The 25,601-nt window shown below is 47.4% G+C and overlaps 1 protein-coding gene and 1 long non-coding RNA gene across 7 annotated transcripts in view; one reads left to right on the plus strand and one right to left on the minus strand.

Annotated features, from left to right (window-relative positions):
* The window catches only part of TBX2 (T-box transcription factor 2), a 111,130-nt gene that overhangs the window by 75,229 nt on the left and 10,300 nt on the right, over window positions 1–25,601 (plus strand). For 5 of the 6 annotated variants that reach the window (XM_053274543.1, XM_053274542.1, XM_053274540.1 and 2 more), the window contains 3 exons: window positions 1,296–1,465; window positions 9,029–9,672; window positions 23,486–25,477. In XM_053274543.1, coding sequence (XP_053130518.1) covers window positions 1,296–1,465; window positions 9,029–9,672; window positions 23,486–23,932 — 1,261 coding nt within the window. In that variant the 3' untranslated portion in view covers window positions 23,933–25,477. Of the gene's footprint in view, window positions 1–1,295; window positions 1,466–9,028; window positions 9,673–23,485; window positions 25,478–25,601 lie in introns of those variants that run through there. The other variant, XM_053274544.1, reaches the window with a different exon arrangement.
* Window positions 1,445–24,147, minus strand: LOC128335819 (uncharacterized). The gene is made up of 3 exons (XR_008311726.1): window positions 24,070–24,147; window positions 23,690–23,854; window positions 1,445–2,069 (listed from the first exon to the last, which is right to left on the minus strand). It is a non-coding gene; the product is annotated as an uncharacterized LOC128335819 (long non-coding RNA).

A 25,601-nucleotide genomic window follows, 5' to 3' on the forward strand; every position in this document is an offset into this window, starting at 1 on the left:
GGTGTGCCTCACTTATATCCTGAAGTGGTATAGCCCAGATGTAGGTTTGCCACCCTAGGAAGTATTTATTTTTATATTTATTGGGGTGCTGGTGAACCTATTTCTGGGCAGGAGGCAGAGAAGCTCAGAGAAGGCTCTCCCCCCACCAACAAACTATCTGCATCCAGAAAACCAGGCTAGACTTCTTGTCCTTGGCATGGTTATTTCTGAGTGCAGGATATGCTCTTTCGAATGGATGTTTACCCCTGCAGGATGGGCGGATTATCACATCTTAAATGCCCCCTGCACGAAATACTTCCTGCAAGAAACAGATCAAGCACAGCAGGCTGGGTGAAAGTCTCTTAACCCTGATTGTGATTGGTTTTCCCCCCTTGCAGGGATATTTGATGGGGAGCATTTTAGACACTCACTTTTCTCCCCTGCAGCAGTTGGCACCATCTATAGCAACACCTAATTTTCCTGCACATATAAACTAAGCCTCAAGATCATCAGGCTTTAAATGTGTCTGATTGGGCACCCACAGTTTCTCTTTGGGGGAAAAAAAATCAGAATAGTTTGATAGATAGATAGATAGATAGATAGATAGATAGATAGATAGATTTATCGAAGGGTTAATAAAATTCATGTAAAACCATTATATCAACCACATCCCCAAGGTATCGAGCCCAAGAGCCAGCGTGGTGTAGTGGTTAGAGTGTTGGACTAGGACCGGGGAGACCTGAGTTCAAATCCCCATTCAGCCATGAGACTAGCTGGGCTAACCTACTTCACAGGGTTGTTGTGAAAGAGAAACTCAAGTATGTAGTACACCGCTCTGGGCTCCTGGGAGGAAGAGCGGGATATAAATGTAATAAATAAATAAATAAAACACGCCTCGAAACTCTTTATTTCCATAAATTCTTAGGGCTGCTTTTGACTGCTGTCAGAACGATTCTTGGAATGTTAAACCTTGCCTTGGTCTAACCTTGCCTTGGTCTGGAGTACAGATCCCTCCTGTGCATGTTTACTAGGGAGTAAATCCTTTGTGTTCAAGAGGGCTTCATCCCAGCGGGCCTGGACTGCAATTGTCGTGGGATTCACATCCCAAGGAAATGTGCATAGGATTGCAAGTGCAGAATTGGGAAAATATAATCCATTCTTGACCAAATGAACATGGCGGTGACAGGGTCGTACTTTTAATTTGGTTGTTCCTTTGAAATTGACAAAGTTGAGAAAAAGGATGCGAAGGAGCTGGAAGCAGAAATCTGTGTTCAGTTCATAATACTAAAAAGATCTGTTGCTTTTGTCATTCAAAGAAAACAACTTACACTCCCCTCCCTGCGGATATATGAGGATCAGTGCAAGCCGGACCGAGACGGAGGTGAATCGGACGCTTCTTCGTGTGAACGTGCCCCAGTTCGGGATTCACTCCACTCCCCCTTGGGGACAGCCCCTAGTCCCCTGAGACTGCACCGCAACAGTCGAGGTAAGAGATCTCTGCTTGCTCCTGATCTCTGCACATCGATTCTCCAGAGCTCAGAGTGAAGCCACAGTCTTTAGCCTATGAAGATTTACTGGGAAAACCTGAAGTTGCTTTGCTTGGGGCCCTGACTTGGAAGTATGTCATAGGGGATTTAGGAAGATTTCCTTGTGATTAGGTGCATCTCCCACCAGAGGGAAGTCGGTGCATGTTGGCATATTAATATTAATATTAATAATAATAAATAATTAATAATATGTGCCAATAGCGTGATTTTAGGGATTCACAGAGAGATTTTAGATCTGCAAACACTTTGCGGATCTTTATTTCAGTAATCTGCACAACAGCTTTGCAAGGTAGGACACTATTCCTGTCATCCCCCATATTGCAGAGGAGTGCTGGGATGCGGGGGTGGTGGTCGTGGGAAGAGGATTTAGGCAAAAGAGGAAATAGCTGGTGAGTTCATGACCCGGGCTGTAGATGAATTACTTCCTAGTTCACAGTTCACTGAGCGAAGCTTCTTACAGCCCAATGCTACACCCAGCAGTAAGATTTCAATGGGACTTCCTCAAGCTGGTTTGTCAAGCATTCAGACAACTTCGCAACGCTCCTGCAGAGGAGAAGGGAGAGTTATGGTTAGCTCTCCAACAAGCTAAATACGATTATAAAGCACTAATAAGTTACAAAAACAACAACAACAAAACAACAACAACCAAACCCAGAGCATTGAAGGACTGACCAATGGTTATTCAATAAAGTTGTAACGAACTAAGCCAAGGATTGCGGACTCCACCACTGCATCTGACCAGCTGTCCATCAGCTCAGTGTTTCTCAACGTTCTTTGGAGTCCTCTAGCTTCCAGTCCATAATTTATGTTTAGGGAAGGAACTCATTGGAGGCAGGTTCATTACTTGCATCTTGCAGGCACAATCAGAGGAGCAAAATGAGTTTCCTAAAAGGATGAGGTTGGGAATTCCCAATGTTTGTTCTGTGTGTGTCTGTGTATCAATTACATGCTCTCCTACCTGTTCTGAAAGATTTGCATTCTAAGCATGGCTAGGATCCCATGCAAATTTACTTGGGAGGAAGCCTGTTGAACATAGCGAGACTTCCTTCCTCGTCAACATGCGTTGGATTGTACTGTCCATGCATAGCATATAAGCCTAACCATCTCTTGCTGGGGGATCATCATCGCCCAGACCCTATTTTCTTAGGGACTCCCCAGCAAGGAAACCCAGTTTAATTCGCCACATCGCCAGACATAAATCATTATCTGGGGACCTGATGATCAAGGTGGCAGCTTTATTTTAAGTACCCGAGTGAATTTAATTACGTTTCATAGGATTTCTGTCAAAAGGAAGGATTTAGTTCTGTGTTCTCATCAACTAACTTTTTGCCAGACAGCCAACAAAAATATTAGTTTAAAAAAATAAAAAAGCAAAACTGAGACCTTGCAGGGAGGAAAAAAAGAACCGCTTGATATATTAGTGAACTGATTATTTATGCTGGAAAACAAATATGCAAAATATATATCTTCACTGTTTAAGGATTGGCAGTCTGATCTGATGGAAGTTTACGTGGGAGTAAGCCCCATTGTGCTGAAGGGGGCATATTTCCAGGTACCTATGCACAAATCTGTAGGTACAATGATATACTTCCAGTAAGATGAATGGAAACCAAGCATCTTACGTCTGAGTAAACACTGCTGGGATCAGGGCTACAAATCTTATTCGCACTATTTGGGAGCAAATCCCGTTATTATTGGAGTGTGTATGTCTGTACATGTTAACTTTTGCTTTTATTGGCAAACCATCTTCCCCCCTTCTGCCCCAGGACCCATTTCTTCTCTTTCCTCCCGTAGTAGCAGATGCGACCTTCTTCCTATACCGTTTTCCTTCCAATTACTCATTACAGCAAGGGCAATTTCCCCTATCAAAACAGATCGAATGTCTGCTCCACTGAAAAGCTTACACTTCTGTGTTTGTTTACACGTTGCAACATTATGAATTTTAAACAATCAAAACAAGGAAACTTTCTTTATTTACATGGCATGGTAAAGAAGGCAAGGGTCACAGGTGCAAAGTGTTTTGAAAGGCTAGTTTTATTATGCCTTACAAATTGGGGATGGACAGGATTATTTATATTTTAAAACACAGGAGCGCACACAAAATCCTTTCCTTATATTTTTCAACAGCTTTACAATGGAGGATGCCCATCTCAGGTCCTATGGCCCTGCGCTTTATCTCCCCCTGGTGTCTGCTATTAGCAGACCCCCCACTTCTCTGTCTGTCTCTCATCATTTTTTTTTCCCTGTGGGGGGCGGGCCAGGGACATACATATCAATTTCACCAGACCATCATGTTGTTCCTTTACTATCTTCATCTGTGAGCTTTAACTGGAAGGCTAATACACGGTAGCATTATCTGATTCTTATTTTATGTACATGATGCTTTACAGAGTAACTTTAAAAAAAACACCACCAAACTCAGGGTCCCTGCCCCAGGGAATTTACAGTTAATTGATCAGGGCAAATTTTAATCCATGCAGCTGCAAGTTAGGGGGTACTGTTCGGAAATTGAGACCAAAATGGAATATGTTGGCCTAGTTGATATCATTAATTCCTCAATGAGGAAGGGCAGGATGCCACCTTGTTTGAAGGAGGCAGTGATTATATCCCTTCTTAAGAAGTTCGCTCTGGATCCCCTGGTGAGGGATAATTATAGGCTGATCTCCAACCTCCCATGGTTGAATAAGATGATTGAGAAGGTGGTGGCTGACCAGCTCCAAGTGGTCTTGGAGGGAACTGATGATCTAGACCCATTTCAAACTGGCTTTAGGACGGGCTAGCCAGGGTGGCCAGAACCTCAGGGGTATAATCAAATGGACCATATATATGGTATATGGAGTCAAATGGACCTTAACCCAAAATTTGGCTTTAAAAAAAGCCAAATCTGGCAACAGAGGTTGAGACTGCCTTGGTGGGCCTGACAGATGACCTTCGCCAGGGAATTGACAGAGGGAGTGTGACTTTGCTGGTTTCTTTTGAATCTCTTAGCGGCTTTTGATACCTTTTGATCCTTCTGGGTCACCTGAAAGATTTGGGTTTAGGAGGCACTATTTTACAGTGGTTCCGCTCCTATGTCTCAGATAGATTTCCGATGGTGGCCTTGGTGAAAGCTACTATATGGAGTCCCTCAGGGCTCCATTCTCTCACCATTGCTTTTTAACAAACTACATGAAACCGCTGAGTGAGGTCATCAGGAGATTTGGTGCTGGGTGTTAACAATATGCTGGTGACACCCAAATCTATTTCTCCTCCTCATCAATATCAGGAAATGGTGTTAGCCGCTTAAATGGCTGCCTACAGGTAGCAATGGGCTGGATGAGGGATAATAAACTAAATCCAAGGAAGATGGAGGTGTTCATTGTTGGGGTTGTAATCTGCAAGACAGGATGAAATTCCCTGTTCTGGATGAGGTTACATTTCCTCAGAAAGAAGCGGTTCATAGCTTGGGAGCGCTCTTGGACCTGGGACTTACTCTGGTGCCTCAGGTTAAGGCTGTGGCCAGGAGCGCTTTTTACTAGCTGCAACAACTCTTCCATTCCTTGTGGAGAATGACTTGAAAACAGTGATACACCAGCCAGTAACCTCCAAGTTAGACTACTTCAATGCGCTCTATGTAGGGCTGCCTTCGTACATAGTTCAGAAACTTCAGTTAGTTCCGCATGCAGCAGCAAGATTGGTACACAGGGACATAGGAAGCTGCCTCCTACTGAGTAAGACCCTTGGTCCATCTAGCTCAGTATTTTCGAAGATCCCCACATGATCATTGAGATCATCAGGAGGGGTCTGTCTTTGGGGGCCGTCAGTTAATTAGGTGAAGATCTGGGATCGGGCCTTCTCAGTTGTCACCCCTAGGTTGAGAGGATTATCTTCCTTGGGGGCGTTTAGGAGAGCCTTAAAGACCCATCTTTTTAGACTGGCTCTTAATGATTTCTAGTTTTAATTTTAATCTGGTTCAATTTTTAAAATTTTTTTTAATTGTTGTATTATGTGTGTTTGATTTTAATACAAACTGCCCTGGGCCACTTTAGGAAGGGCGGTAGATAAATCGAATGAATGAAATGTTAAGGAGAGCCTTCAATTAGAAGGTTCCCCAATTGTAGGAACACAGCAATAAGGCAGAGGGTTTGGTAAAATGCATATTCATCGGTTGGCAATTGATCAGTTGTTAAAAAGCACAAGTTAATTAATCCACTAAAATTCTTTAATCAGCACTGGATATAAGAGATAACAGGGCTAGCACCTTGATAGCTGTGCATCGAGGAACATAGGCAGCTGCTGCCTACTGAGTCAGACCCTTGGTCCATCTGGCTCAGTATTGTCTGCACTGACTGGCAGCGGCTCTCCACTGTTTCAGGCAGGAGTCTCTCCCAACCCTAGTGATGCTGCCAGGGATTGAACCGGGGACCGGCCACTAAGCTATGAGCCCTTCCCCATGGCCTGTTTAAAATAATATTAATATTATACTGACAATCCTCTCTAATAAAACGCTTGGTGTCCGTCTGTGGACGGACACCAAGCGTGTGTTTGTGCCTGGCCTGTTCTGGGCATGCGCGCAGCGCATGCCCAGAACAGAGCAAGGGACAAACGAACACCAGGACCCGGCGGACATCTTGGGCGGCCAGAAGCGGCTGCCCCAAAGAAGCCGGGTATGCGGTGGAGGGGAGCACTGGCTGAGGCGCGGCCAAGGCGCTGCCGAAGCCGGGCGGGGGGAGGAGGCGGTGGGGGAAGCCGGCCGAGGTGGTGGCGAAGCCGCCGCCGAGGCCTGGCGCTGCCGCCGAAGCTGGGCGGCTTGGGGCCCTTGCCCGGCCGGGGAGACCGGCCGCAGCATAGAGGCTGGCGGCGGTGGGAGGGGGAATGGCGGCTGGGGGGCCCGGAGCACTCACCAGCGCCCGTTATTCAACGGGCCTGCATTTACTAGTGTGCTATAATTTGGTAGCCAACGCCAGGCAGACCGGAAAGGCTTACGTCATTTGGAAAACCTCCCAGAGACAAAAGTTGGGCGGTATAGAAGTTTAATAAACAAACAAACAAACAAACAAACAAACAAACAAAACGATGCTTGCCAGAAGTGTGGCACACAGCAAACAGGTCTACTTCATAGAGTTTGGAATGGTGATAAGTCAGAAAATGTTGGCAGAACAGTGCTAGGGAACAGATTATTATGGGATATAAAATGCCAGAAACGCCTGTTGTTTACTGAACAATTTCAACAGGCTGTTTGGGGTGGGGGGGAGAGAGAGAGAGACAGAAGTGATGACTAATTTATGAACTGCAGCAAGGTTGTCTGATGCCTCTTACGGGAGGAGGAGTACGGCTCCATCGATACCGGATGGGCCCTGTCGTGTCTGGGACGCTGCCATCATGACCGAGCTTGATCATGATGGGGTGGAGAGCCGGTCTTGCAGGAGTGAGCATGAATGGCCCCCTTTGCTAAGCAGGGCTCACCTTGGTTTGTATTTGGATGGGTGACTACATGTGAGCACTGCCTGCTGTAAAAAATGCCCTTTAGGCTAGGGCTGTTTTGCATGCAGAAGGTCCCCCAGTTCAATCCCTGGCGAGGTCTCCAGATAGGGCTGGGAGAGACTCCTGCCTGTCACCTTGGAGAGCTGCTGCCAGTTGGTGTAGACTGTTGAGAGGATACTGAGTTTAGATGGACCAGTGGTCTGACTCTGTAGAAGGCAGCTCCTTATTTGAGGATGGGGCTCTGGCATCTCCTTTGTAAGTAAGTAATAAGTGTATTGTTGTAACTACTGATCATAGAACAGCATTAAAAAAGAAAAAGGGAAGGGGGGGAAAGGTTTAAACAGGATTTCTTAACCTTGGGCCCCCAGATGTTGCTGGACTACAATTCCCAGCATCCTCAGCCACAAAGGCCATGCCTGGGGATGATGGGAGTTGTAGTCCAACAACATCTGGGGGCCCAAGGTTAAGAAACCCTGGGTTAAAACAAAACCCAGTGTACCATGAAATTCAGTCAATAATGAAGACAGGATTAGTTGAGCTGAGACCAGCACTGCAGTTTGGAACGAAGCATAAGAAATGTAGATTTATTTCCAAGCTGAAAGGAAAGGAAAGCAAATGGGGCAACTTGCTGGCTAACATATGGGATCTCCTTTGTATACACAGGGACAGATTTTGCTTTTTGCCGGCCCTAGGCAAAAAGGCTTTTACCGCCCTTTTACCTTAAAAAAAAAGTTTGCCTTAAAAAAAGGTAAAAGGGGGGCCTTTCTCCTTGCCTGTTCCACCCTTGCTGCAGTCGCTGCTTCCCACAGAGAGGGGCACCGCTCCTCAGATTCTGCCGTAGGCAAATGCCTACTCGGCCTCTCGGTTAATCCACCACTGTGTCTACAGAAGCCCCCCCCCCCCCCCCGGGTCAGGCTGGGAAAGACCAAAGCCCTGCTGGCCACTTTCCAGATTGCGAGCCTTACGCTGCAAAAAGCGGCGTAAACAGCAACGTTTTGTGGCGCTGAATTCAAACCACTTCAGAGAGCCATTGTAAGGGGGCAAGCCTCCTACCACGGGAAAATGGAGCTCTCTTTTTTTTGCGACGCAGATGTGACGTTATAGGGCTGTGACGCAGCAATACAGTCCAAAAGAAGGCGTCGGAAATATGAACGGCACCTTCCTTACAACGCAGGGGCTGCGATGTCAAAACACACACAGTACGGAAGCACACTTAAGGGACCTGTTGCGACCCTGTGATAGCGTGCCATGTGCAAAGCGCCCTGGAGAGTTGCTGCCAGCCAGTGCAGTGGAAATACATGACGGACTCATGGTCTGACTCTGTATAAGGCAGCTTCCTCTGTTCCTGCATAGGAACATAAGAAGCTGCCATATACTGAGTCAGACCCTTGGTCTATCTAGCTCAGTATTGTCTACCCAGACTGGCAGCATCTCATAGGAACAGAGGAAGCTGCCATATACTGAGTCAGACCCTTGGTCTATCTAGCTCAGGATTATCTACACAGACTGGCAGTGGCTTCTCCAAGGTTACAGGCACGAATCAGCCCTATCTTGAAGATGCTGCCAGGGAGGGAACTCAGTTCATATAATGTATTACATCCACGTGTAGTAATGCAGACTCAAGTTTGTTTTTCTTTGGGTTTGCCATGTTTGCCTTCTATCAGAATGGCAAATGCCTCGATAATATCTGAGCTCATGCATTATTTTCTTAATATGATGAGGGTTGTGTTTTTGTGTTTTTGTTTTAATTCTCGCTGTGTGTGTTTAGCTCTTGTCAGCAAACAAATTTGTTTGTAGCTTTGGCTAAGGCAAGGGAAAGAGACCCAAAGTCTTATAGGGTGGACCAGTCGTCTCCCAGACAGCAGATGGAGGCCTGAGGAGGAGGCCAAAGGATGGGTCGAAGGCCCCCTGGCGAATTGAGGGCCGAGGGGGCTCCTGGGCTCCTTGGTTGGCCTGCTGCAGCATCTCCCTTGGCCTGCTGACTCAGACATCCTTGCCTTGCCTCAATTGACAGGCCTGATTTTTCTCTTTGCTTGCAGAGGACAAGGGCAGCGACCAAGAGCTGGAGAAGCTCCCCGAAGGGAAGCGACGCGGCAGCCCCGACCCGGAGAATTGCAGCCCGTGCAGCAGCAGCGACAGCCCGCGCTTGCAAGGGGAAGAGAGGAGTAAAGAGAGAGCCGGCAAGGCCCACGAGAGCAGTGCCGTGTCCAAAGAGAGCGGCGGCAGTGAGGGAACCCTTTTCAGCCCCCTGGCCCTGGAGAAGGACAAGGTGGAAGGCCGGAGGAAAGAGCCACCCCAGCAGCAGCAGCAGGAAGGCTCCAAGAAGGAGGCCCCCGCAGACCCGGCCCCCCTGGGGGGCAGCAAGGAGTCCTTTGCCCCGCTGATGGTGCAGACTGACAGCCCCCCGCACCTGAGCGCTGGACACCTCCAGAGCTTGGCGCTCTCAGGCCTCCACGGGCAACAGTTCTTCAACCCCTTAGGGGCCGGGCAGCCCTTCTTCATCCACCCCGGACAGTTTGCCATGGCGCCCGGGGCCTTCTCCGCCGTAGGCATGGGACACTTGCTCGCATCCATGGCCGGCGGAGGCAGCCTGGAGAACGGCGGCCTGTCCTCCACACAAGGGGCGGCCAGCGCGGCCACCCCCTTCCCCTTCCACCTCTCCCAGCACATGCTGGCTTCTCAGGTAAGAAGACAGGCAACTGGGGAGTTTTCCGCGGGAGGGCGGAGGGGGTTAGGGTGAGCCTGTGGGGCCTGAACAGACCGTTATGCCCTGAGCCATTTTTGGAAGGGCGGTATAGAAATCAAATAAATAATCAATAAATATGCCAGGTACTCCGCCCAGTAGGGGCTGAGCGTAACTGCGGTGCTTGCCGTGATCTGGTGGGGGATGTGGAGAGAGTCTTCATTGTGGGCAGTGTGGCGTAGTGGTCAAAGGGGCTCGCCTGCACTGGAGTAAGCCCTGCTGAACAGCGGGGGAATGGCATGAGGTGTGAGTAAGGGTGTCCTTAGGGGTGAGCCACGGGGCATGGGCCCCCAATGAATGGCTCAGCACCCCAGTCTGCCTCTTTCCTCCATGACCTCTTCCGGCAAGGAAGCAAAGCTTCCTTTGGAGGCATCTTCCCCATGGCAGGAGAACCAGACCTTCTAGCCTGCTGCTGCTGCCTTTGTAGGCGCTGTGTGCTATAATAGTAGAGGCTTTAAAAACATGCCTAATTATTCTGGGGTGTGTATGATGGAGCTTAATTATCGAAAGCGGGGCTGTGGACCTGGGGCCCAGATCTTTGGAGTAGCTGCCAACACCCCCTGCGTTGAAGCAGGCGGAGCTGTGAACCCGGCTCAAACCTCATCTCTGCCCTGCGCTCACTAGGTGGCCTTAGACTCAGCCCCGTTGGGACTCTGCCGCAGTCGTCCGTCTGTGTAATGGGCATAAAAATACTTGCCAACCTGGTAGGGTTGTGGTAAGGACCATTTGATTTCACTGTCTATAATACACGCTCTTCGTTATGAACCCCCCAAAAGCACCTCAAACAATATTAAAACCACCATAAAAAAATTAAAATAAAAGCTATTAAAAGCACACACGATAATGAAAAACAAAGCCAAGCAATCAAACGGAATTGCAAGAAAAACCGAGTGAATGTCTGTGGAGTAGTTTGACCGCCACTATGCAAGGCAGGACTGCTGTTGGACTACAACTCCCATCATCCACCGCCACAGTGGCCAAGTAGTCAGAGATGATGGGAGCTGTAGTCAAACAACAGCTGGAGGTTTGTGCAGTCCTGATATAATGGAATAGTGGTTTTTTTAGCTCCAGGGGTCATGTCTGAATTCCCAAAGATGCCTGTAGCCTGTGCTTTAGGGGAATAACTTTGGACTGGAGTCACTGGGCTTAGGATCAAGATGCAGGCGGATTCCCCCCCACCCTTTTGCAAGTGGGAATGTCCATTTCTTGCATAAGCAACATTCAAATAAATCATCTTAGCCAGTTAGGAAGACGTAAACCTGTGAAGCTGCTTTGCCGTCAAACCATTGGGCTGTTGAGATCTGCACGGTTTGCTCTATCTAGCAGAGTGGCACCCTAGGATCCTCCTCCTGGGCAAAGACCTTTCTCATCTCTTCCTACCCCCTCTTCCTACCCGTATGGATCTGATTTTTCACTGGAGATGCCGGGAATTGAACCTGGAACTTTCTGCACGCAAAGCTTGCCTTTTAAAGGACGCCTCTTTGATAGAGCTTTATAGGTTGTGTGGAGCCTCACGGATTGTGGCCTCCTGTATCCATGTGGCATCCTGTGTTGCTGCCTGTGTGTGTGTATTGTTGTTGTTTTCCCCCTAACACATGCCAGGATGGCAGGCAGAAGGTCACTAGGTGAACCTTTCCCCCATAAAAGTTTGCTGGTTGACCTTTTGCTTGCTGCACAGCTGTTACATAGGAAGCTGCCATATACTGAGTCAGACCATTGGTCCATCTAGCTCAGTATTGCTACACAGACTGGCAGCGGCTTCTCCAAGGTGGCAGGCAGGAATCTCTCTCTGTCCTATCTTGGAGATGCTGCCAGGGAGGGAACATGGAACCTTCTGCTCTTCCCAGAGCGGCTCCATCGCCTGAGGGGAATCTCTTCCAGTGCTCACACTTCTAGTATCCCTTTCATATGCAACCAGGGTGAACCCTGCTTAGCTAAGGGGACAAGTCACACTTGCTACCACAAGACCAGCACTCTTCTCCCATCTTGTTAAAGGCACAAGTGCCTGACCCAGGAGAAAAGTGGCAACCCTTCTTCCTAACCCCTAACCCCTGCTAACTGAGCAAAAAGGCACTTTTAAAAAAGTAGTGATTCTCTTTCTTGAGCAGGGGGAGAGCAACTGGCCCACTCCATCCCCAGCACAGCACCCCTCCAGTGGCTGTTGCTGGCATTCCTTTTTTAGACTGTGAGCCCTTTGGGGACAGGGAGCCAGCTCTATCTATCTATCTATCTATCTATCTCTCTATCTCTCTATCTCTCTGTCAACCGCTTTGAGAACTTTTGTTGAAAAGCGGTTTATACATATTTCTCGTCTTCTGCAAACCCGTCCCCACCACTGCCCCTTTCAGGTGCTGGGTTTAATATTTATTATTATAATTATAATTATAATTATTATTATTACATTTATATCCTGCTCTTCCTCCAAGGAGCCCAGAGCGGTGTACTACATACTTGTGTTTCTCTTTCACAACCACCCTGTGAAGTAGGTTAGGCTGAGAGAGAAGTGACTGGCCCAGAGTCACCCAGCTAGTATCATGGCTGAAGGGGGATTTGAACTCGGGTCTCCCTGGTCCTCGTCCAGCACTCTAACCACTACACCACGCTGGCTCTGATGTTTCTGGTCTTGAAGCTCTGATGTGACTCTACCTAGACGAGAGCGAGTGAATCAGAACGGATGATGGAATGGAGAAATTTGGAGAGCATTTGGGGGCATCTCTCTTGGGGTCAGGATGATAAATCCGGCCTCCGATATTTTACGGATGAAAAAACGGGGGCAGGCTAGCTGGCCAACTTTCACATCCAGTTTCACTGGCTCTTCTCGGAGTGCAGGTTATTATGCCTGAACCTTCACGCACTGTATATATATGCTGCTTTTTTTTTTTGGCAGCCTCAAAAATTCTCCAAGCAGTTTACCTAAGCAAAAGGAATGAAAAGATGGCTCCCTGTTCCAAAGCATGGGGAGGGGGGTGCGGCTCACAATCTAAAAAGAGACACCAAGGAGACACCAGCGGCAGCTGCTGGAGAGATGCTTTGCTGGTTTGGGGCCTGATCCAGCAGGGCTGTTCTTATCTTCTTATGTCTACACTGACTGGCAGTGGCTACTCCAGGGTTTCAGGCAGGCGTCTCTCCCAGCCCTGCCTGGAAATGCTGCCAGGGATCGAACCTGGGACCTTCTGTATGTAAAGCAGATGCTCTGTCTGCTGAGTTGTGGTCCCATCCAAGTCTTTTCACTGAGGAACTCCGATAGGACTCTAGATAGCTGTAGGGTTCCCAGGGACTCAGTCTAAAAACCGCCAGGGCGGGGTCATTCCCAAGAGAGGAGAGCTGGTCTTGGGTAGCCAGCATGACTTGTCCCCTTAGCTAAGCAGGGTCTGCCCTGGTTGCATATGAATGGGAGACTAGAAGTGTGAGCACTGGAAGATATTCCCCTCAGGGGAGGGAGCCACTCTGGGAAGAGCATCTAGGTCCCAAGTTCCCTCCCTGGCAGCATCTCCAAGATCGGGCTGAGAGAGATTCCTGCCTGCAACCTTGGAGAAGCTGCTGCCTGTCTGTGAAGACAATATTGAGCTAGGTAGACCAATGGTCTGACTCAGTATGTGGCAGCTTCCTATGTTCCTTAGGACCTGCTCCCAGTTGGGGTGCTTGCAGAGCAGAAGATGTCCAGAACAGAACATGTCCAGGAGTCGAGGGAGGACCATGTAGTGAGTGGGCGGATGCGTTCACTTTCAGAAGTGTATGTGCTTTGCTGTTTTGTGTGTGTGTGTGTGTTTTAAAGCAATTTTGGGTCAGACAGTTTTGTCTTAAATAAGGCTGAAGGGTTTAGCAGCTCAGGAAAGTGCAAAGGTTCGTCCAGAATGAAGTTTCACCCATACTGGTTCTTGCACGGTAGTAATCCACAGGGAGGGAGAAGAATGATATTAACGGCACCTGCCAATATAAGGAAGTTGTCGGCCATTCTGGTTGGCCAATTAGCCATGTGCTTGGTGGCCCCCCTGTGGCAAGGAAAGAGAGCCTGCAGGCAGGGGACCTTTTCGAAACCGGAAGAGGATTAGTTGGATTTCTTTCCTTCCAAGCCATCCACCACATGCCACAAAAGGGCTAGGGATTCTGTGTTTGTGGGCTAGTCAGTTTTGTAGTGGGCCAGTAAGGTCTGATGAGGACTGATTTGAAGGTTTTTGGCGGTGACTGCTGTAGTCTGTTGTCAGGACTGATTCTGCTGAACTACCGTTTTGCCCTAGCTGAAGTCCTCAGGATTTGCAGTGCCAGGGATAAACTTTGGCTCCAATCTATGGCACCCACTGTGGATTTTCTGAAATGTCATGCTTGTGAATTTGGCCACCTGCCCTCCTTTTTTCAAAAGTTACACTCGCCTTGGCTGCCAAGGCTATTAATACTGTACATCCATTTGTCCTCTCAAAACCTTGTGCTACCTTATGCTACCTTGGATAGGTGTCCAGATGGGCTTGGGATCTGCCAGGGAGCTGATGGCTGAACCGGGGTTTGAACCCAGGGCTCTCCAAATCTAGGTCCGAGACTTGTAGCCCTGGTCACAGAATCGAAAAATGGGTAGGACAGGCATCCTAGCCAGCTTTGGGATTGGTGTGCACACCACCTGCGATTTCCCATGGCAAAAACCTCGGATGGAGGAGAGTGGAGTCACCATCCGTCAGGCAAGAGCTGGATCAGATGCTGCTGGTCTAATCTGGTGGCTATAGGCCACCTCCAGCCTCAAGGGGGAAGATGCCTCTAAAGACCAGTTGTGGGCGAGCAACAGCAGGCAGCCCTCACCCCCCTGCCTGGGGGCTTCTTGAAGGCATCTGGTGGGCCAGGATGCTGGACTAGATGGGCCTCCTTGGGCCTGATCCAGCAGGGCTGTTCGTAGCTTCTTATGTACAAGTTTCAGTCTCCATCACAGTTTTTAGAAAGCATGTCAAATTTACCCAGCTTTTTACCCAGGCTTTTATACGATTGTCTCCACTGCTCCTTCTTGTATTTTGTACTGTTTTTATACTTGTCTTTTAATTTTATTTTTAAAATCAGATTTGTTTTTTATATTTTTTTAGCTCAATGTGTCTTTTTTATAATCTTGCTTTTAAATTTTATTGTGAGCCGCCTTGGGATTTTCTTAATGAAAGGCGGAGTATAAATTTAACAATAAACAAACAAACAAATAAATAAAAGCCATCCCACCGGCTCCTGTCTCACCGACCATAACGCCCCCTTCCTCCTACCTAGGTTTTCGCTAGCCCATGCACACAAATTAGGAGCACGACCGGTTCCCGAAGCGGGCTCGGGGGCTTGTCCCACCTCATGAACGGTTGTGTGAACAGCCCTATCACAGAGAGACGTGTCAAGTAGATCCCTGTCTGGGTTTTGGTTGTGGGAGGTGGCTTTGTCTGAGCTTTATTCCCCCCCACCACAGTGGAGTCACCTTCGAATGGGTTTAATAACTCATTTTCAGGGCACACACTTCAAGAATGAAGCATGAGATCTTTTGCCGGTGTGGTGTCCGGAATGGTGATGATATCTACTAGGTATCCGCGATCCATTCGGTCTTGGAGTTGGAGGGCACCACACCGACGAAAGAGCCCCCAAATGTGAGCCCACCTCTCCAAATCCCTATTTCAAATCGTTTTACACCTGTTTCAAGACTGAGGTGTATAAGCACATACTTCCCCCCCCCGAATGATGTATTATTAATTATTAGTTTATAGTATAGAATTATATTAGCTTATTTATTAACTAATTAGTTTATTATTAGTTTTATATAGAAATAATTATAATATATAGAACATATAAATATCTATATATATACAATATAAAGTATAAATAATATATAAAATATAAATAATGATAATAAAACTAATTAGTTTATAAACTAATTATATTTGTTTATTTAAAAAAATAGTTTATAGTGCCATAGATATGCATGGAGTTCCCCTGTCCACAGAACCAAAGAGGCACCTTTTAAAAGTGGTGACTCTCTTGTATTTAGCAAAGGGAGAGCAACTGGCCCTCTCCATCCCCAGCACAGCATCCCTCCAGTGGCTGTTGCTAGTGTCTATCTTACGTTTCCTTTTTAGACTGTGAGCCCTTTGGGGTCAGGGCGGCATTTTATTTATTTATTTAGATCTATGTAAACTGTTTTGGGAACTTTGGTTGAAAAGCAGCATGTAAATATTCATTGTATTTTAGTTCTGTAAGGTCTCTGCCCTGCATAGCTTACAATCGAAATCTCAATAGTGGGAGGAGATGGAAGACAGGTGCAGGAGTAGGAACACAGGAAGCTGCCTTCTACTGAGCCAGACCCTTGGCCCATCTAGCTTAGTACTGTCTACACTGACTGGCAGCAGCAGTTTCCCCAAGGTTTCAGGCAGGAGTCTCTCCCCTAGATGATGATGCTCGCTGGAATGCTGCCAGGGAGCGAACCTGGGACCTTCTGCATGCAAAGCAGATGCTCTGCCACTTTGCTCCCCTTAACTGGAAATAATATGTACAAATACAGCTACTCTGATTTAAGATTGGAACTGGCAACCTTCTGCTTGTTAGTCAAGCATTTCCCCGCTGCGCCACTCAAGGTGACTCCAATAGGTTGGTAAAGAGGAGTTAACAGAGATGTCATCGAACAGGTAGTTTTTCAGGTGAGAAAAGATAGGTGGATAGATGGATGGAGATATTGATATAAATATAGATATATATACGAGAGAGAGAGAGAGATCATTTTTGAAGGGGGGAGTGGATTTTTGGATTTTGTCTTATTTGCTTTAAGAAAAAATGCTGGGATTATTAGAGTGAGTTGCAATTATTTTACCAGCTCAGGGGTGAGAAAAGTTCTGTTCTGAAGTGCTGATGGTCAAACCCTTGTGGATTCTTCACCGTTGGCGGAATGCCACTCTGAGATCCGAACTGGGGTCAATCTTTCATAAAATGTTTGGGGCGCGTTTCTAGAGTTGTCTCTCTCCAGGGTGGATCTTCTGTCCTTTATTCTGCCCCCTGCTTGCCATATACCCTTTAAAGCTTTACTCACACACATCATGACGTTTAGGCAAAATGATAGCTGATGTTTACGGCCCCCAGGGACATGGCTATAATTGAACGGTGTGTGGGTGTGTGGGGCGTCCCTGGGCCCATGAGGGCCACGGGCCCACTCTTCACTATCCCCTCCTGCCTCCCTGACCCATTGGCAAACAGTGGCTGGCTCCTGATCCGTGTGTGGTTTTATTTGCACAGGAGCAAGGGAGAGGGCACGCTGAGAATCTTTGGTTTCTCACCACGGCCAGTGCTCCCTCTAACAGGGATTCCCAGACGTTGTGGACTACAACTCCCATCATCCCACAGCAAAAGCCACTGCAGCTGGGGATTCTGGGAGTTGTAGTCCACAATGTCTGGGAATCCCATGTTAGAGGGAACACTGACCATGTCCATATAGTTCTTCTGCAGCAAAGACATGGGGTGGTGGCAGGGGAGAGAGAAAGGGCCTCCTTTGCCTTTTGCCCTAGGGCCCGCTTCAACCGTGCCACGTCCGTGTGGGCTGCCGAATTGCGCTGCCGACACCAAGCTCGGCACCGTTCCTGCACATCTGTGCAAGTGCAATGGTTGAATGTCAATATAGATCTCAGACGCTTTCTGTTGCAAGACCCAAAATAAATAAATAACAATCCCCTTCCTGGGGTCTCTCGAAACTGTATCCGATGGGGAATGGACACAGCCGAGCGCACATCCATATGAATGCATGCGCATTAAGGCCCTGCCGTCACGCATGGTCTGCCATTTGCAGCTGCTTGGGGTAGGGAGGGAGAGCTCAGGCAGTGATTTCTAGCAGGAGAACCTGAGTGTGTTATGTCTTTATTTTCCGCTATGGAGAGTTTCCAGCAGTGTGTAGAGAATGTGTGTGTTCCTACTGTATATCTGATGGGGTAGAAAAGCTGCCCATAGAATCTATATTCTAGAGGTAACAGCCTGTTCCCTTGGGGTGGGGTGGTTGCATACCCTGGTTCCAATACCCCAGTGCACAAACATGTCCTCTAAATATGATCACCCATAGATATGGGTGAGCTGGTCTGCTGGTAGCCACTGCCAGCATGACTTGTCCCCTTAGCTAAGCAGGGTCTGCCCTGGTTGCCTATGAAAGGGAGACTAGAAGTGTGAGCACTGCAAGAGATTCCCCTTCAGGGGATAATGGAGCCACTCTGGGAAGAGCATCGAGGTTCCCAGTTCCCTCCCTGGCAGCATCTCCAAGATCGGGCTGAGAGAGACTCCTGCCTGCAACCCCTGCTAACTGAGCAAAGAGGCACCTTTTTAACGTGGTGATTCTCTTTATTGAGCAGGGGGAGAGCAACTGGCCCTCTCCACCCCCAGCACAGTCCTTCCACTGACTGTTGCTGGTATCTATCTTTTGTTTCTTTCTAGAATGCGAGCCCTTTGGGGACAGGGATCCATCTTATGTTTGTTATTTCTCTGGGTAAACCACCCTGAGCCATTTTTGGAAGGGCGGTATAGAAATCAAATCAAATCAATAATAATAATAACCTTGGAAAAGCTGCTGCCGGTCTGTGAAGACAAAACTGAGTTAGATAGACAAATGTTCTGACTCAGTATATGGCAGCTTCTATGTTCCTATATGGAAGCCAGTGATGGGGAGATCCCCAAATCTCAGGAGTAGAGTGTCTAGAGGACATCTGGACCTGATTCAGTCCAGTTAAAGGATCTCTGCTAGGTAAAGAGACCTCCATCTATTTATAATTTACGAATATTTACAACAGATATATATATATATATATATATATATATATATATATATATATATATACTGCTTTTCAACCAAAGTTCCCAAAGTGGTTTACATAGATATAAATAAGTAAATAAATAAAATGCCTCCCTGTCCCCAAAGGGCTCACAATCTAAACAAGGAACGTAAGACACCAGCAACAGTGACTGGAGGAATGCTGTGCTGGGGATGGAGAGGGCCAGTTGCTCTCCCTTTGCTAAATACAAGAGAGTCACCACTTTTTAAAAGATGGGATAGCTGCTGCTAGTTAAGAATGCATAGCAATGGCCCCGTGATCTGACTCAGTATAGGATGGAGGCATATCTTCTTCTGGAACCATGGAGTAGAAGTGAGATTTTTTCCATCAGTGTTTTGTGAAGAAGAAGATTCCAACATTATTAATTATTAATGATATGCTTGTGTGTATTTTGACTGGTCATGGACCGTAATAAACTAGTACTTACTTACTTACTAATTATTAATTATTATATACTGCTATTCCTCCACAGAGTCCAGAGCAGTGCATGTACTTATGGTTATCCTCACAACACCACAGCTGAACAGGGATTTGAACTTGCATTTCCCTGTCCTAGTTGTGAGAACGCTGTGAGAACTGGTGAAAATGCTGGTAGATCTGGAGAATGCTGTGAGAGCTATGAGAACGCTGTGAGAACTTGTGAGAATGCTGGTACAGCTCTGCTGGTACTTGTGAGAACACTGTGAGAACACTGGTAGAGCTGGTTGTGAGAATGCAGAATCCCTGGGCAATCGAGGTCAAACCACTGTGTTTAGACTGCATTTAGACAAGATAGAGAGACCAGGATCTGCTCCTTGTGATCGTATGGACGCAGCCATATTCAAAGTTATGTTCTGCAATTACACACACAATTCAGAAAAGTGACAGAACTTGGTATTAACTGTAGGATTCAGGACCTGAAAATCTCAGCTGTCTTTTTTTTATTCTGGTCAAGTGGCTAGTCCTTAGGTTTGTGACAAAAGCCTTGAAGTGTGTATGACTATGGGACGCAGAATGAATTATTCACAAGTTGAGGAAATAGCTTATTTAGAGGCAACGGCTCACACCCGAGAAGACAGATTCAAGATTTGGAACTATCTTGACAGACTCCAGCACTAGGCCAAAGTCAGCGAAATGAGGCTCAGTTGAGATCATTTATCCACGCTGGCTTTTCCCTAGCCTTGGATGTGTGTGTTTTTTAGCATTGCCTAGGCAGAGCTCAGAGTATTGCTATATCAAAAGAACATAAGAACAGCCCTGCTGGATCAGGCCCAAGGCCCGTCTAGTCCAGCCTTCTGTTCACCCCAGTGGCCCATGAGATGCCTCTGGGAAGCCCCCAGGCAAGAAACACAGGCAGGCCGTCTCCTGCTAATGCTCCCCTGCCACTGGGATTCAGAGGCATCCTGCCTCTGAGCCGGGAGCTACTGGTGAGAGCCATCAGGACTAGTAGCCCCTGACAGACCTGTCCTCCATGGGTTTGTCTAACCCTCACTCTTCCTCATTGGATTGTTTCCCAGTGGCTGTGGTCCTCCTCTGGGTGGCTGGTGGGCACCGTTTTACTTTTCCAGATGTCCCCTGGGAACAATGTTACATCATCGTGCAGTAGGGATGTGCCGGTGCATGGAACGGGCAGGGACTGGTTTGAAGGCCGGGGGCATAATTTTAAGGGTGTGGGAGGGTCACACACACATACCCCTTAATGTTATCCCCCCACCGCCTTTGAACCGGCTGAACTGCCGGGTGTTAGAACCTGTTCGGATGCTCGTAAAACACCCTCCGGACAGGTTTGTGCACATCCCTATCGTGCAGCATGGCTCCCTGGCCTGGGGGCTTATGGGAAATGAAAATGGCAGTTGCAGGTGCCGGGAAGAGCACTGTGGTACACAAAGCGCTCTATTTTTGGCATTTCCGCTTTCGCCCCTTGCAAATGGAGCCGCTGGATTGGGAGTGGGCTTCTTGGCTGCATCCTCAAAAAATGTATCTGACGCAGAAAGAAAACATCTGCATGGCCTCTCCTTTATTCCCAATGTGTTCAGTATTTAATATTTTAAAAGGGAGAACCATTCTTAATTAAAAACAGCCGGTGAACCTCTCACTTTCTCAACCCCAAATGTGCCCTATTTATAGTTGGAAAGTGCTCAAAAATCCTTCATAGTTGCAGCTGTGTATGATACCAGGATACTTTCATTTCTATGTCCATTGCTAACTGGGAAAGAGGCACCTTTCAAAGTGGTGACTCTCTTGTATTTAGCAGTGGGAGAGCAATTGGCCCTATCCAGCCCCAGCACAGCATCCCTCCAGTGGCTGCTGCTGGTGTCTCCTTTGTTTTTTATTTATTTTTTGAGTATGCACCCCTTTGGAACAGCAAACCACCTTTGCATTTATTTAAAAACTGCTTGAGGGTTGTTTTTTTGGGGGGGAAGCAATATATAAATATTTCTTAGTACAACAATCCTTTTAAGATTCATGGGGAGTAAAGGGCGATTCATACAGCTGTAATCATTGTGTTGCCCCATATGTCTGCGAGAGAGAGAGAGAGAGTGAGAGAGAGAGAGAGAGAACGAGAATATGATCGGAAGTTGTTTTGGCCCAGTCATGTTGGGCCAAATTCTGACGCGTTTCAAAATGTCAGGCAAGTTTTTCAATCCCACAGGGTTTCTTGTCAGCCCACCTCACCACAAAAAAACCCCCCACAAACCAACAAAGGAGCACAAGTCACACATGCTAAATGCATATTTTAGCTCTTCTTTTTCTCCTAAAGTTCCTAAGGTGGCTAACAAAATCGAAATATAAAAGATAAAGCAAGCACCCCTTAGGTCCTGTAATTCGGGCAGGGGGGCGTGTTTCCCAGCCTTTGCTGGGGATGATGGGAGTTGTAGTCAAACAACACCTGGGGAACCCAGGCTGGGAAACCCTCCTGTCATTTTCAACATCAAGTCAAAATCACAGCTAGATACGGCAGCTGCAGTAAAATAAACACAAAACGTCTTGGCAATCAAATTAAATGTACTGACAGCAGCAGGTAAGGAGCAGTTGGGTTGGCATATAGGTGAAACTGCTTCCAGAATAGGAGGGGCTTTTACTGTTGCCTGTGAGGTCATATGAAGAGCCCTGCTGGATCAGGCCCAAGGCCGATCCAGTCCAGCCTCCTGTTTCCCACAGTGGCCCACCAGATGCCTCTGAGAAGCCCACAGGCAAGTGTTTTGGGCATGCCCCCTGTGTCTTGTTGTTACTCCCCTGCAACCGGTATTGAGAGGCACCGTGCCTCTGAGGCTGGAGCCACTGATTAGTATTAGTAGCCACTGATTAGTAGCCACTGATAGCCCTGTCCTGTCCTCCATGCATTTGTCCAAGCCCCCTTTAAAGGCATCCAAGCTAGTGGCCATCACCACATCCTGTGGGAGAGAATCCCACAAATTAATTGCAGTGCAGAAAAAAAGTACTTCCTTTTTGTGGGTCCTTAATTTCCTGGCCATCCGTTTGCTGGACTCCCCAGGAAAGGACAATCCTAGAACCTAGGAGCAAGAGCAGAGGCCTCCCCTACAAACCCCTGCACCTCAGAATGCGAGGGAGAGACAGGGAAGCCAAGCGTCTGTCAGGTGGGAGTTTATTTTAATGAAGCTGTATTTAGCCAGCCTACTGTGGCACTGCAGAAGAGCACCAGATCCTGCTTTGTTTTGCCGGCTGAGGAGTACGCCAAAGATCAAGCAGAGCAGACAGTCAGGAATCAGGAGTCTAACCAGCGTCAAACCCCAGGAGCACACCAGAAGTTGAGCATAGCAGACAGGAATCAGGAGTCAAACCAATAGCCGAAACTCAAGAGCATGCAGGAGGCTGAGCACAGGAGACAGGCAGGAACCAGGAGTCAAACCAGTCCAGAGCAAAGCAGACAGGAAATACGTCTAACTTTCTTTCCATGCAAACAGACAACCCGAGGTGGCTTAGAAGAAAAATAAGGCCAAACAGTGCAGCAGTCTATCAAAGAGATACAATAAAGCACCAATGCCAAAACTGCAGCCCAGACAATCTAAAGCGACAACAGTAAAAAATAGAAAGCCAGAACAGAACATCAGCCAGCTGAAAAATGACACAATTTAGCTCAGAATCCAAAGGAATACAGTGAGGGGCCTAGATGGGCCTCCCGTGAAAAGTGTTGCTTAATATTGGAGCCACTCCTGAAAAGGTCCTGCTCCTGGTTCTTTCCCACCACACTTCTGATGGCAAAGATGCCCATAAAAGGGCCTTGTATGAAAATCAGAGCGTACAGGAAGGGACATGACCATTAATCCAATAACTTTGGCCAGGTACCGGTCAGTGGCTTAAAAAGCCAGTACCACCTTAAGTGGCACAGCAGGGAAATCGTTGACTAACAAGCAGAAGGTTGCCGGTTCGAATCCCCACTGGTTCGAATCCCCACTGGTACTATAACAGGCAGCAGTGATCTAGGAAGATGCTGAAAGGCATCATCTCATACTGAGCAGGAGAAGGCAATGGTCAACCCCTCCTGTATTCTACCAAAGACAGCCACAGGGCTCTGTGGGCGCCAGGAGTCAAAATTGACCGATGGCACACCTTACCTTTAGCATATCTCCTGGAAGGGAATCTCCACACAGGAGAGGGAAAACCAAGCTATTCAGATCCCCTCTGTGCGCACCAGAGAAATGTGCCCATGCATGCACACGGCGAGAGAGTCAGAGGGCATTTTGCTGAAGCTACGGAGGCCTTGGGCTGGTCAGTGACTGCCAGGAAACTCGTGCATGCTGCCGCATGGTAGGGGGAAAAGGCAGGATATCTCTGCCATGAAATGAGAAAATGTGGATTCTCGTAAAACATGCTCATAAGAGTGAGCCACGAGTCGAATCGTGGGCTGGATTTCCTCCTCGGCACTCAGCTGTTTGCCTTAGCTCTGTAACTGCCTGGTTCGATTGCGGTCATAATCTCGCCTCTTTTTCTCTCTGTCTCCTTCCCAGGGAATCCCGGTGCCTACCTTTGGAGGACTCTTTCCTTATCCGTATACCTATATGGCGGCGGCTGCTGCGGCTGCATCCGCCATGCCGGCCACCAGCGCTGCCACTGCCAGTTCGTTATCCCGGAACCCCTTTCTGAGCAGCGCCCGCCCTCGCCTGCGTTTCAGCCCCTACCAGATCCCGGTGGCCATCCCTCCCAGCACCAACCTCTTAACCACTGGCTTGCCTAGCAGCTTGAATGCTGGCTCGGAGGGATCCAAGCCTGGAAGCAGCCGGGAGTCCAGCCCTCTGTCCGATCACCCTGTGCACAAGTCCATCAGCCAGCGGGCCTCTCTGTCCCCCAGAGGGTCTCTGAAGGATTCCATCAACGAGCTGCAAAACATCCAGAGACTGGTCAGTGGTTTGGAAACCCAGAGGGAGGTCTCCCCTGGACGGGAGTCCCCCAAGTGACTCCCCACGGCCAGCCCTCCCAGAAGGCCTGGGAAGAAGCTCTGGGGAAAGAGGTGTACAGCACAGTATAAATATTTATTTTAAAAAGAAGGTTGCGGGGAATTTGAGATTGGGTGGAGAGCAAAGGTGGAGACTACCTGGTGCGACGCCCAACAGAGACTCCCAGATCGATCAACGGTTGAAGGAGGCACAGCCACGTTATGGGGGGGGGGGAGTACAGGAGAACGTGGTTGGTTGGTTGGTGACCCCAGGTTCTGGAGATGATGCCATCCAGAAGCCTCCAGATACATCTGTCTCCTCACCCTGGTTCTGGCGGGATATACAGAGGCAATGGCTTCTCTTCCACTTTGGGGGCGTAAGAAGTACATTCTGAAAAAGCAAAATTGGACGTCCGGTCTACAGTAGGCTACCTAGCACGCTTGGAAGGAGTGATCTGGAAGACCGTCATGGTGGAGAAGAAGAAGATACAGGCCACCTAATTTTAATTAATTTAACAAAAGGAAGAGGGGAAAAACCAACACTGTTGGAAAGGCTGTTTTCTACCTTTCAGGACAGATTTTCTGAAACGAGGACGTTGCTTTCGCTCTTGTCTAAAGCGAGACTTGGGGGGTGGGTTGGGGGAAAATGGGTCTTTTAAATCTACAAACTGGCCGATTGAACATGGGACTCTGCTCTGGGATAGTACATAAGAGGGCAACTAAACTTCTAGAACTGATATCGATCCACCCATCTACCCATCTCTTGGAAGACCATAAAAAACAAATTCAGAAATGGTACAATCGGCGTGACATTTCTTTTTCTCTTTTTCGACTCTACCTGTGTATCAGAAGAAGAAGAAAAGCATAATATTTATGGAATAAATGGTAATTTGTGTAAATAAGCTATATGGATCCCAAAATATGCAAAAATTGGTATTAATTTATTCAGAGTTGTACATTGGAGTGTACATATTAGAGTTTAACACATCACATTTAATTGTTTTTTTTTTCATTTTACGTGAGCGCATACATGTTGTATATGAAGACCTATTTAGCTCTTTGTCAATGGAAGAAAATATCGGTTTTCTTTTACTTTTGTGTCTAAAAAGAACTTGTTTACCCCGCCTGTTTGAAGACAATCACGTGCCATCAATACTGTTTTGAGGTCGCGAGGAAAAGAAAAAAGGCATTTTTAAAAAAGATCTTTTAAACAGACTCCATGGGGAACAACATCCTCTCCCAATCTATTATAATTTTTTTTTAAATAAAATAAATAACATTGAATGATGGGGAGAAAACTGTTTTACAGTGCGGGGTATACAAAAAATAAAAATAAAAAATGCAGGAATAAGCCTCAGGTTTTTGTTTTCCACTCCAGAACAACAAGGAAAAAACAAACCTTTAAAAACTATACTAAAATTTAACACGTCACATGGGCAGTGTGCTTTATATTGTTTTAATTTTTCTAAACGACATGATTAGAAATGTGCCGGTTGTTCGGGTATCTATCTGTTCAATTTTTTTGACGAGTTCTCTCACATCTTTCAATAAAAAAATATTCAAAGAACATGTTTGTTTCTGGTTTTCTTCTACTTTTTTAGGAGAAGATTTACTTTCCTCTTCATTGTTCTTCAAATTTCCTGCCTTAGACGCAGACTCATTCAAGACAAGGTGCATCCACACCCTCTGCT

Source organism: Hemicordylus capensis, chromosome 12, assembly GCF_027244095.1.
Source record: "Hemicordylus capensis ecotype Gifberg chromosome 12, rHemCap1.1.pri, whole genome shotgun sequence".
Classification (NCBI taxonomy): Eukaryota; Metazoa; Chordata; class Lepidosauria; order Squamata; family Cordylidae; genus Hemicordylus; species Hemicordylus capensis.